At 42.6% G+C, this 14,167-nt stretch overlaps 1 protein-coding gene across 1 annotated transcript in view; it reads right to left on the minus strand.

The window, feature by feature from the left end:
- Positions 1–14,167, minus strand: part of ADAM11 (ADAM metallopeptidase domain 11) — a 167,558-nt gene that overhangs the window by 107,068 nt on the left and 46,323 nt on the right. The window contains exon 4 of the mRNA XM_063133045.1: positions 13,853–13,919. Coding sequence (XP_062989115.1) covers positions 13,853–13,919 — 67 coding nt within the window. The remainder of the gene's footprint in view (positions 1–13,852; positions 13,920–14,167) is intronic.

Here is a 14,167-nt window from a genome sequence, read left to right on the forward strand (position 1 = left end):
TATCCATGATCCTGGAGAAAGTTTCCAGGGCTAAGCTTTATTTATTTATTTATTTATTTATTTATTTATTACATTTCTATACCGCCCAATAGCTGGAGCTCTCTAGGCGGTTCACAAGCTTTGTTAGTTTAAGCCCTGGAAGTAGAGTGTAAATAACTGCATTGCAGGCTGAAGTTTTCCACTCAAGTTCTAATGCAGGTTTTGACCTATAGATCCACCTAGGAACTTTCTCCCAACATGAACACAGAAAACTTCCTGACTCTTAGAGAGGTATGACAATGGAACCAATTACCTAGGGAGGTGGTGGGCTCTCCCACACTAGAGGCATTCAAGATCTGTCAGGTATGCTTTAAGGTGGATTCCTGCATTGAGCAGGGGGTTGGTCTTGATGGCTTTATAGGCCCCTTCCAACTCTACCATTCTATGAAAGCTGCCTTATTACTGCATCTCAACATTGGCCCAGATAATGTCTGCTCCAACAGGCAGTAGCTCTGCAAGGACTCAACAGAAATCTTGAATAGCATCTGACATCCGTGGCCCTTTTTAACTAGAGATACCATAGATTGAACTTTGGATCTGCAAGCAGAAGCATGAGCTCTCTAATAAGCGTTTCCCAGTATCTCATCATGACCACGCAGATTTACCAGAACAACCTACTTTAACAATGCCAAATGTTGACAGCTCCCCCCAACTTTTTTTTTTAAACTTTGCCTGGCTGTTGAGAACTGAATTTAAGCTGTTTGTGATTCAGCACACCCAAGATTTGTGATACTTCAACTGTATCACAAGGAGAGGGAGTTGTTGTTCTTAAACCATTTTCAGATTTAGGTATTTAAGCAGAGGATGGATGGCCATCTGACAGAGATGCTGTAGTTATAGGTCCTGCATGCAGCAGAGGGCTTTACTAGATGACCTCCAAAGTCTCTTCAAAATGTAAAATTCTGTGATTCCATGAAAAAAAATAGACTCCTCGTGAATGGTTAAAACAGGAGATAAGACCAAACAACAATAATGACAATGGCTAATTATGTGCATACCTGAGATGGTGGGTGGAGATAATAAACATTAAAAAAATCAGCATTTGCCAGTTTTGGAATGATAAATGAAACAGCACAGATCTAGGGGTAATACCTGTTTTGACTTTTAGGCTGCAACTCTATGCACACTATGACCCATTGAGCTTAGTGGGACCTATTTCTGGGTAAACATGCAAAGGTGTTGTACTGGGCTAAATATGTTTTTTCTCCCCCAACTTTTATTGTCTTCCCCTTCAAATTGGGCAGAGTCTTGATGGGCATTTTAATTATTATTTTTATGGCAACTTCAAAGCAAAAGATAGTAAAAACAACAACCACAGCCCTATCCTGAGGAGGTTCCATTCAAAGGTCCAAATTAGAAATAATGGGGAAAGAGCATACTTCTCTGCCCCATTCACATTTAAAGTTTGGAGGGAAGGGTCCACACTTTATACAACAAGAAACTGTTAGACAACCTGTCAAGGGTAGGATGTGGAATCCTAGCTGAAGGAGCACACTTTACCCTGGATAAGTCACACGTTGAAGACTCTGGGTCAAAGGAATAAGAAAGCTTGCATTTTAATGCAGAAAACACATGTTGTACAGCAGGATCTGCAACTCAAGATGGAGGGAGTCCCAAAGAGACATCTCCTCTCTGAGAAGCAAGAGCATGAAGAAGAAGGAAGTGAGGTCAGAAACGGGACATACTAAAACGAATGACAGTACTTGCCCATAGGGAAACTATGGTTGTCCATAGGGATCCACTGGACAGTACTTGCCCATAGGGATCCATAAGACAGGACTTGCCCATAGGGAAACCATGGCTGAACATAGGGATCCACTGGACAGTACTTGCCTATAGGGATCCACTGGACAGTACTTGCCCATAGGGAAACTATGGCTGATCATAGGGATCCACTGGACAGCACTTGCCCATAGGGATCCACAGGACAGCACTTGCCCATAGGGAAACCTTGGTTGCCCCTAGGGGAAACATGTCATTCTTAGTCGTATGAGTTCTATCATTCCTGTGTTGCACAGTTATAAGCCATAATTTGAAATACACTTGGTATACTTATTGGGATTGGATGGTATATTGTGTTTAGTGTGTTCCAAGCAACAGCCTAACCAGTGCTGTGCCGAAAATTTCACTCATTCTCATTCAATTCGATAGAAAGGAAATTGCTTTTGAAAAGACAAAGGAGAAGAAATTTCAGAGAAATTCTCATGGATTTGGTTTAGCGTTGTTGTGCTTTCTTTACATATGAGATGGCTGAGAACTGCATGATTGTCCTGTCTTTTATTGTACAACCATCTCTCTGACATCTTGTAGCCTCCTTCACTTCCTGCACTACCTGCAAAGGGGAAGAGATCATGAATTTATTCCTCCCATTGGGCCTCTTCAGATGAGGAAACACCACCAACGCACATTCAAAATAAATGACAAAATGCCCTGAGAATGAGGCAGAAAAATGGAAGCCCCTTTCATGGAGGAAGAGAGCTTTCAGGAAATTGGAGGACAGATTTTGGCACAGCATTAGTTCTACCTTTTACATGGAGCTGGATGCAGCACTGCCTTTTTGTGTTGTCTTGTTTTGTTTTGTATTATTATTAATATTAATAGTTTCATCTGTGGACTGCTCTTTCAATCTCCGTTTTTAAGGCTCAGCTGAAAACTTTTCAGGTTTTTTTTGTAAATAATTTTTATTTCAAATTTCATACAGAAATAAAGAAATGAATACTTCCTGCTATTGCACAGGAAATCAGTGAACCTATTATAACTATTACAAAATATATATCATTCTTCAGATCTTAAACATTTCCTTCCTTTCTGTAGCTCAGAAAAAAATAGCACAAGTTATCCACCTTTTATTATGCCAACCAAAAAAATTAAAATACTTTTGGGATTTAGTCTCCTATTCCAAGGAAGTTGTAAATACCATGAAGCAATGCTAATTCATATTAAATGTGTTTTAGATCTTTTTCCTCTTACCAATCTCAGTTTATTGGTCAGATACTCCATTAATGCTACATGCCAAACCTTGCTATACCAATTTATTAGTGTGGCACCAGCCAAATACTTCCAATATCTGATGATTACCAGAGCTCCATCACACCAGGGGTTAACACGCTCCCTACCTTCGCTTCTCAGCCGGTGTTTTCCTTCCTCAAGTTACTTCCTCTTTCAAGAAGAGGGAGTACCCAACGAGCACCAGGCCCATGGAGTCCGCTGCTCTAAGGGCGCTTCTTCTCCTGCACACAGCAGGAGAGAGCAGCAATTTCGAGTTTAAAAAAATCATCAGACTTAATGAGGGTTTTTTGCCGTGCAAGGAAGGCCAGAAGGGGCACGAGAGGCAGACGACGTCATGTGAGGGACCTGAGCAAACTCCATGAGTGCCCAGTAATGAGCATGCAATAAAACGCTTATCAGATGGAGTTTCCAATCTGGAAGCAACAAAAAAAGAAATCCTATTAATGGTTTAAATACAACTTTTTCATTATCCTCCTGAAAGAATTCTAACAATGCTAATACTGGGGATTTAATAACATTTTGCCCGGTTATCTTTTCAATTCATTAAAAATGCCACCATATATGCTAAAAAGTGCCTAACTCTCCACAGCCCTGTTTTATGAATGCCTATGGGCAAGTATGGTTTCCCTATGAGCAAGTACTGTCCTGTGTTTCCCTATGGGCAAGTGCTGTCCTATGAATCCGTATGGGCAAGTATGGTTTCCCTGTGGGCAAGTGCTGTCCTATGGATCCCTATGGACAAGCATTATCCTATATCCCCCTATGGGCAAGTATGGATCCCTATGGGCAAGTGCTGTCCTATGGATCCCTATATGGACAAGTATGGTTTCCCTATAAGCAAGTGCTGTCCTATGGATCCCTATGGGCAGGTGCTGTCCTATATTTCCCTATGGGCAAGTGTTGTCCTATGGATCCCTATGGGCAGGTGCTGTCCTATATTTCCCTATGGGCAAGTGTTGTCCTATATTTCCCTATGGGCAAGTGTTGTCCTATATTTCCCTATGGGCAAGTGTTGTCCTATGGATCCCTATGGGCAGGTGCTGTCCTATATTTCCCTGTGGGCAAGTGCTGTCCTATGGATCCCTATGAGCAGGTGCTGTCCTATGGATCCCTATGGGCAAGTGCTGTCCTATATTTCCCTGTGGGCAAGTGCTGTCCTATGGATTCCTATGAGCAGGTGCTGTCCTATGGATCCCTATGGGCAGGTGCTGTCCTATATTTCCCTGTGGGCAAGTGCTGTCCTATGGATCCCTATGAGCAGGTGCTGTCCTATGGATCCCTATGGGCAAGTGCTGTCCTATATTTCCCTGTGGGCAAGTGCTGTCCTATGGATCCCTATGAGCAGGTGCTGTCCTATGGATCCCTATGGGCAGGTGCTGTCCTATATTTCCCTGTGGGCAAGTGCTGTCCTATGGATCCCTATGAGCAGGTGCTGTCCTATGGATCCCTATGGGCAAGTGCTGTCCTATATTTCCCTATGGGCAGGTGCTGTCATTTGTTTTAGTATGACCTGTCAGCAGCCCTAAGAGTATCAGTTAGGCCTTGAGCCGACCCTGTTATCAGTACCACTTGGGGGGATGGGCTCCAATATGATTTTTTTGGCAAGGTATGGATGCCTAGAGATGGAAAATATGTGATATCAAGTCATAACTCTTTGCCTTTTGTGTGTTACCACTCTACTCCCAAGATACCTTGATGTAAATGGAAATTTTTTGATAATGTTTAATATTGTGACTTTTATTATTAAACATAACAATTACAGTAATTCTGATTATATAAATTAATAATTATAATAATAATTGCAATTATAATAATTACACCAATTAAAATATATAAATGTTTTTAGTATTGGTGTGTGTGTTTTTGTTCAGAGCCGGTGGTGAATGTCCATGCAGCATCATGAAGAAGACTGAAGCAAGCCCATCCTGTCCTTCTGATCCCCAGTGCATAATTCATTTATGGTCAAATGTCCAGCCTGGAGATACGCTGACAAGCCCACAGGACAACTCATCATGGAAAACTCTGTTAGGGGCAGCTCAAGTAAAGAATCACATTCCACTGTTAGACATTGTGAGAAATGTGGAAAGCAACACGGTTCCCAAAGTATTTTACCACAGGAAGTGCAGGAGCCTGTTTACTATGAAGAGAGATGTACAGAGTATTAAGCGAAAAGCTGAAGCAAGCATTAGTGATGAGCGAGTGCACGAGTGCACGAGTAAACGCTTAAACAGAAGAACAACGTTAAAGTCAAACGTGTATGCTGAAGAATGTATGTTTTGTGGAAAGATAAAATGCTACAAGGGAACATCAATGCGTGAGAAATTAATCAAGGCCACAGAGCTTAGAGCTGACAAAAGGCTTCGAGAGTGTGCAACCATTAATTGTGATTCAAAGATCTTAGCAGTTTGTAGTAGGGACATAGTGGCTGCAGAAGCCCATTATCATGCATCTTGTCCTAAGAACTATACAATGGTTAAAGCAAAGGAGGAAGATCATGCATCTAGCATTCAAACCAATGATAACTACAAAAATATGAGAGATGAAGCATATGATGAACTATTTCAATACATTAGAATGTGATTATTCCTAAAAAAGTGACGACTCTCACTGAAAGGCTTGAAACCCTCATGACATGCAGAGGAATACAGGGAATAGACGAATCAACCAAGAAGCATATTAGAAGAAAATTGGAATCCGAGTTCAGTGACAGCCTCCATATATTCCCAGACAATCAAGGCCCAACCTGATAGTGTCATCCTACAGGACGTTGTAAGAGAAAACCAGAGTTTGAAAAGAGAATGATCAGTTTTAAAGGTTAAGGCAATAGACATGAACAAGATCATTGATAAAACATCATTGCACATAAGAACAATGATTAAAACAAACTTGACGTCAACACCATGGCCATATCATCCTTCAGACGCTGATAAATATTCATTTACAGTGCCTGATTATCTTAAACGGTTCCTATTAGGACTTCCGACTGGAGATCCAGAAAACACAAAGCTCTCCAAAAGGGTCGCCTTACTTATGCAATCATTCAGTCAGGACATTATATATGCAGTGACAAATGGCCAGCGGAAACCACCAAAGCAATTGTTTCTCCCATACGCCGTAAAAACGCTGACAGGCAATGTTGAAATAATTCGCACTCTAAACAGACTTGGTCCTGGGATTTCATACTCACAACTGGGAGAAAATGATACCGCCTTATTTCTTCAGAAACTTGCTGCTACCTTAAATGAGCAAATTGTTCTTCCAGCTGCCGTTCAGTCTCATGTATTCACTAACTTAGCATAGGATAACATTGATAGGCTGGAAGAGACTCATAGGCCACAGCAAGACCTAAGGTTTATCCTGGGATCATCCAGGGTTCGCCCCTGCCTGAGCACTGGATCCCCTGTGTGGAACCTAGGTGAACAGGTTTGACCTCTGGACGATCCAGGGATAAACCTTAGGTCTAGCTATGGCCTTATGGTAAGGGGACAACTCATCGAGTCAACGGTATAGCTGTGCAACCCAAGTTGTTTGGACCACAACTTTTTAAAGCTCTTCTCCCAAGCATTGAGAAACAAAAGCAAAGAACACTGACCACCACAAATACTGAAGAAGTGTTCATGTATGTTTCTGGTGAACGAGTTGGGCCTCAGCCATTGATGACAAGTATCGAAGTCATGCCAGAATGTGTTGCCCAATTGAAGCTTGCACAAAATAAGAACATAATCTGGGTTGTTACAAGACAAGAAGGGAGCCTTGCACAGATAATACCAAGTAGGACAGGATTTAACATCAGTACTAGAGACCAAGTTAGTGTATCACAGGATTCCATTGACTACTGGCCCACCATTAATGCCCCTGCAACTGAGTTGACAACTGTTTCTGAAATTATGAAACAGTCAGAGCTGATAAGAGAATCACTGCATTTGGCGAAAATTGTAGTGGTCATGGATCAAGATCTCTACGCAAAAGCAACTGAGATCGTGCGGAAGTGTCAAGCAACGTACGACAGAATCATTCTTTGAATGGGCACCTTTCACACCATTTGCAATGTCATGTCCATTCTTGGAAAACACTTTCAAGACGCTGGCCTTCGCGACTTTTGTATTGAAGCAGACATGATAGCAGAAGGATCAATATCATCAGGACTAGAAGGTCGTATGTACAATCGAGCAGTTCGAGTACACAAGTGCATGTATGAAGCTATGTTGACACTGGCTTGGTTGGAATTTATCCCCTGGGTGGAGAAGAATTACCAAGAGAACATTCAGGTAGTCTACTCCCTCATTGAGGATGTTAATGATTTTGCAAAAGACCTATGCCAACAGAGATTAAATGACCGCTTGCAGAATGCTGCCTTTGCAGAAGTAAAACAGCTTTGGGATGTATTCTTGGAACATCTTCATCATGACAATGGAGATCTCTCTGCATTTTGGATGTCTGAAGAAACATGCCGAACGTGCAAATTATCAAGTCACTATAAGCAAGAGATGTCTTCTGAATGATCTACAGACACCTAGTCCAATTGGGAGAGGGCGGAAGTTGGAAAAACAAGATGGAGCAGAGCAACTGGTAGTGGACTGGATGGAGGGGCAGCCAGCACCGCAGGCTGTGTTAGATCTACTAGCTTGCAACTGCATTAGGAACTGCCAACTGCCAACATGTGTCTGCTGTCTAAATTACCTCAAGTGCACTGACGTGCAGACTTCCCGGCTGTGAAAATCAAACAGACGCAGAGAGTGATGACGCCTATTCAGAAGAAGATGATTATGATGAATGTGAATGATGAAATTATGTTTATGTTCAATTATAACATACATTGCCTATGTAAGATGTAACAACTACTACTATTAGAAATTATCAGTGAAAATTATGCATATAATCTATATCAATATATAAGGAATACAATAAAGTTCTATTGTTAGTATTATAAGGACTACATTATTATTATTATTATTATTACAATTAATAATCATAATTATTTTTAAATACTATTGAATTTAATCAATATGGTGGAATTAGATTTATTTTTCAAAATATTATGATGAATTTGTATGCTATTTATCAAAAATATGAAAACCAATTTTTTTTGCCTATAGTTGCTAATCCAATAATATCAGACAAAAGGCAAAGAGTTATGACTTGCTATCACATATTTTTCATCTCTAGGCATCCATACCTTGCAAAAAAATCATATTAGAACCCATCCCCCCCGAGTGGGACCAATGGCCTAAATTTGAGGTCCTGACTCATGACCTAAGTCTAGCAATATAAGGAAGCTCAGCACATATCAGAGGATAGCCTACGAAGCTTGGAGGTCCTCTACCTATCTATCCCCTTTATATGCAGACAAAACAGCCTTTCTCTTTCTTTTTGAAGCTAGCTGAGTTGCACCTACACTTCCAACCGACGCACCCAGGTCAGGGCAGGTGGGCCTCCCTCCCACACTTTGCTTTGCTGTGCTTTCATAGAATCCTAGAATAGCAGAGTTGGAAGAGGCCTACAAGGCCATCGAGTCCAACCCCCTGCTCAATGCAGGAATCCACCCTAAAGCATCCCTGACATGTTTAAAGCTTTGCTGCTTTAAATAGTTTCCCCCTCGCCAGCGGACATGAAGGGCTTTGAAAATAAGGAGAACAAGGAACAGAAGGAAGTTGGTGAAAGAATTTAAGGAAGGTTTACAAAAGCTAATGATTCTGGCATCTGGGTTCTGAATAGTCAAGTTAGAGGACAATGAAAAAGTTGAAGAGAAGAAATTTGCAACAAGTTGAGAGATAAGAAGGCGAGAGATAACCAGACAGTGAACCAGTTTTAGCTAATGGGGCAGATTTCATAATGTTCTACATGCAGCCACCTGCAACATGGTGCCTTCCCAATGTGTTGGATTATAGCTCCCATAATCTCTGACCAGCATGTTCACTGGTCATGCTGGCTGAGCATGAGGGGATTTGTAGTCTTAACACATCTAGAATGTACCAGGTTGCAGAAGGCTGCACTACGGAGACAAATGGTGATAAATGTGGGAATCAAAAGAGAGAGAGATATAAAAAATAATGCCAAAGTGGATAGTGATGTTGTATCATAGAATCATAGAATAGCAGAGTTGGAAGGGGCCTACAAGGCCACCGAGTCCAACCCCCTGCTCAATGCAGGAATCCACCCTAAAGCATCCCTGACAGATGGCTGTCCAGCTGCCTCCTGAATGCCTCCAGTGTGGGAGAGCCCACAACCTCCCCAGGTAACTGATTCCACCTTCGCACTGCTCTAACAGTTAGGAAGTTTTTCCTGATGTCCAGCCGGAATCTGGCTTCCTTTAACTTGAGCCCATTATTCCGTGTCCTGCACTCTGGGAGGATCCAGAAGAGATCCTGGCCCTCCTCTGTGTGACAACCTTTTAAGTATTTGAAGAGTGCTATCATGTCTCCCCTCCATCTTCTCTTCTCCAGGCTAAACATGCCCAGTTCTTTCAGTCTCTCTTCATAGGGCTTTGTTTCTAGACCTCTGATCATCCTGGTTGCCCTCTTCTGAACACGCTCCAGCTTGTCTGCGTCCTTCTTGAATTGTGGAGCCCAGAACTGAACACAATACTCTAGATGAGGCCTAACCAGGGCTGAATAGAGAGGAACCAGTACCTCACGTGATTTGGAAGCTATACTTCTATTAATGCAGTCCAAAATAGCATTTGCCTTTCTTGCAGCCATATCGCACTGTTGGCTCATATTCAGCTTGTGATCTACAACAATTCCAAGATCTTTCTCGTTTGTAGTATTGCTGAGCCAAGTGTCCCCCATCTTGTAACTGTGCATTTGGTTCCTATTTCCTAAATGTAGAACTTGGCATTTATCCCTATTAAATTTCATTCTGTTGTTTTCAGCCCAGCACTCCAGCCTATCAAGATCACTTTGAAGTTTGTTTCTGTCTTCCAGGGTATTAGCTATCCCACCCAATTTGGTGTCATCTGCAAATTTGATCAGCGTTCCCTGCACCTTCTCGTCCAAATCATTAATAAAAATGTTGAAGAGCACTGGGCCCTGGACTGAGCCCTGCAGCACCCCACTCGTTGCCTCTCCCCAGTTTGAGAAGGTTCCATTGATAAGTACTCTTTGAGTCTGATTCTGTAGCCAACTGTGGATCCACCTAATAGTTGTTCCATCTAGCCCACTTTTAGCTAGTTTGTTAATCAGAATGTCATGTGGTACTTTGAAAAAAGCTTTGCTGAAGTCAAGATATATGACGTCCACAGCATTCCCACAGTCCACAAGGGAGGTTATCCTATCAAAAAATGAGATCAAATTAGTCTGAGAGGATTTGTTCCTGACAAATCCATGTTGGCTTCTAGTAATCACTGCATTGATTTCAAGGTGTTTACAGATTGACTTCTTTATAATCTGCTCCAGAATTTTCCCAGGGATGGATGTCAGACTTACTGGTCTGTAGTTCCCAGGTTCCTCCTTTTTGCGCTTTTTGAAGATAGGGACAACGTTAGCCCTCCTCCAGTCATCCGGCACCTCACCCGTCTTCCATGATTTTGCAAAGATAATAGACAGGTTCTGAGAGTTCTTCTGCTAGCTCCTTCATTACTCTTGGATGCAGTTCATTGGGCCCTGGAGATTTAAACTCATTCAAGGAAATTAGGTGTTCTTTGACTATTTGTTTATCAATCTCAAACTGCAATCCTGCGTCCTCAACTTCTGCTTCACTTTTTCCAGGGGGGTCATTGACCCACTTTTGGGAGAAGACCGAGGCAAAGTAGGAATTGAGCACTTCAGCCTTTTCTTTGTCGTCTGTTATCAATTTGCCATCCTCATTAAGCAGTTGAACCACCATTTCTTTCCTCTGTCTTTTACTACTCACATATCTGAAGAAAGCCTTTTTATTGCTTTTAGCATCCCTCGCTAATCTCAGCTCATTCACAGCTTTAGCTTCCCTGACGCCATTTTGGCACTTCTGCGCCACTTGTCTGTACTCTTCTTTTGTAGCCTGGCCTTCCTTCCACTTCCTAGATGTATCCCTTTTTGTTTTCAGGTCATCTCTAAGCTTTTTGTGGAGCCACATTGGTTTCCTCTTTTGCCTTCTATCTTTTCTCCTTGTTGGAATTATTTGTAACTGTGCCTTTAAAATTTCATTTTTTAAATACTCCCACCCATCCTGCACTCCTTTTCTCTTTAGGCTCCCTTGCCACAGGACCTTACTTATTATAGTTCTGAGTTTATTAAAATCAGCTTTCCTAAAATCCAGAGTATGTGTATGGCTACGCTCGACTTTTGTCTCCTTCATAATCAAGAATTCAAGTATGACGTGGTCACTTTCCCCCAGAGTTCCCGTAACTGCCACTTTATCCACTAAGTCATCCCTATTGGTCAATAACAAGTCAAGGATTGCCGATCCTCTAGTTCCTTCCACTACTTTCTGTAGGAGAAAGTTATCACTCATACATGTCAGGAATTTCTTGGAACGGCCGCTTTTGGCAGTAATGGTCTCCCAACAGATATCAGGGTAATTGAAGTCCCCCATCACTACTACATCACACTTCCTTGAAACACTGGCAATTTGTTTCTCAAAAGTTTCATCCTCGTCTTCTCCTTGATTAGGTGGTCGGTAGTAGACTCCAATTATCATATTCTTTTTATTCCTAGCCCCATTTATTTTAATCCAGACGCTCTCGACAGGGCTCCCAGTCTCATCTGCCTGTATTTCTGTGCAGGGATAGGTATTTTTAACATATAGTGCAACTCCACCTCCCTTTCTATTTCTTCTGTTCTTTTTGAACAAGTTATATCCTTCAATTGCTATATTCCAGTCATGGGAGTCATCCCACCAAGTTTCAGTTATACCTATCAAGTCGTATTTGCCTTCATGTAATAAGAGTTCAAGTTCATTCTGTTTGTTTCCCATGCTCTGGGCATTAGTATATAGACATCGAAGACCATGTGTTTTATAGTCTGGATTTGTTCCTACCTTGTTGCAGACACTATTTTGGGACACTGTTGGAGCTGTTCTCTGTACTGTGGTGCATTGGCCTTCATCCATTGTTGCCTCAAAATTTACGTCTCCCACCCCCGTAATGGATACTGAGCTTTTCTAGACGAGGCTGTTAATCCTCTGTATTTACTTTCGATTTTGTCACGGAATTGAGATCTGAGCATTACACAAAAGTGTTTCTTTTCCTGCTTTTCCACTATATAACCTGTGGTATAGCAGAATAACGCAAATCCACAAGTGAAAAAAGAGGTTTCTTTCACTTTCCCCAATTAAATGCTGTATTTCTCCGACTCTAAAAAAAAAACCTTCACCAAACGTGTTTGTTAGACACAGAAGCAAAACTGGAGGATTCTTTACTGTCTAAAGAACCCCAAAACAATTGTTAATAGGGAATGATGATTGTACAATAAACGCCTCATGTAGAAAATCACACAGGGAGCAATTCAGAATGAGGGATGACACTTTAAATGGAACTTTGGACACTAACAATTGGCTGACAAAGGGCCGGTTCCCAGGCGCGTCTTCCAGCACACATGAAACGGGGGTGGTACGTAATTGTGAACCAGCACAGAGACACACAGTTGTACACTCCTGTTTGTGCAGAGGTATGTCTAGCCATTCTTTGATGATCCCTCCCCGCTTCCCCTGCCTGTGCCTTTGCATGCACCAGTTCATGTGTGTCCCTGAACAGGCTGGTGTCCAAGGTTGCTGCAGTGTGGTAGGCAAGCGAATACGTCCCCTCCCATTCTCTCATGTCTATGTATAGAAGACAGTATGATGGAGGAAGCCAGAGCTCTCTGCGAGCCAGAGCAGGGGGATAAGGACGGTACTCAGATGATCTGGCTGCAGCTGCTTGTGAGCGTGTGTTATCAAGCACTTAACATTATTGATGCTCTATTTGCAAGGCTCTCTTTTGCATCAATTCTTGGCTTGAGAGTAGGGCTATTTCTGGAGCACCCATTCATTCTTTTTCAGATTCAGCATCTGCAACCCACCACTTTGCTCTAGCAGGTGCAGACAGCAAGAGGCTTTCCTCTCCTCCACAATCTTGACACTGCCCCACCTATATGGTTCCTTTCATGCTTTAGGGGGATATCAGAAGAGAGAAGTTACATGTAGACTACGGTCATGTCTACACCTGGGGAGGGGAGGGGAGGGGAGGGGGAGGACCTCACAATATGGTAAACGTAAGATCCTTCCCCTCAGTCCACACGCAATGCGCAAAGTCCTGGGAGGAAGGAAGATGTCACAGCCGCCATTTTGGGATGTTTTTTTTCCATTGAAGATGAGTGCAGGAGCACTCCATCGAACAGGTTGGGTTTTTTTTAAAAAAAGATCCCTCTCCCCCCTCCCCCCCTCGATGGGCATGGAGCTCCTGAATTGCTCTGTGCCCCATGCCCAGTTCCTGGCTCTTTGCATTAACTCACAAGGAGCCAGGATGAAGCCGGGACTGCCGCCCACACGTCCCACGGTCTCAGGACGATCCTGAGACCGCAGGAAAAGTCAGAATTAAAGCTATCCCAGTTATCCCGGGGAAAAGGGAGGGATCCCCTGTGCATCATGTGGACACACAGGGATGATCCCGGGGAGATCCCCGGGATAAGCCCTCGTCTAGACATGCCCTATGAGAAAATTGGCCAGAAACAATGGACTAATTACAAACAAATAACAATACGTACTGGGGCTCAGACCTGCCTGGAAGCCCCATACTGATCTTAGCTTTCTGATCTTAGATTTTGGGGAATTGATTGTGGTTTGTGATAAGGAAAAGGCACTCAATGTATGCTCAGAGAGGAAGCTGAGCAAAATTTCATAGCCCTCTTACCGTATTGTAGCTGGCATTTCCGTCCTGTCCAAAATGACGTTCTACGTATTGCGAAGACAGCAGGTGGCTGATGAAAGAAGGGGGAATATGCATGAAGACCACCAGTCATGTATGAGATTAGACTTCATTCCCACCCCCCTGTTTTCCTACTGCTTTCTTACTGAATCACATGGATTGAAGAACCCAAGGCCTGTGCCACTTCCCTTGTGCACTTCCTTTTTCCACACTTTTATTCATTTACCTTTGCTCAGGATGATTGCTAGCATCCAATCCCTAGTCAGCATGTTGCTCTGTGCATGCACATCATTATGAGGA

This window comes from Elgaria multicarinata, chromosome 1 (assembly GCF_023053635.1).
Source record: "Elgaria multicarinata webbii isolate HBS135686 ecotype San Diego chromosome 1, rElgMul1.1.pri, whole genome shotgun sequence".
NCBI lineage: Eukaryota > Metazoa > Chordata > Lepidosauria > Squamata > Anguidae > Elgaria > Elgaria multicarinata.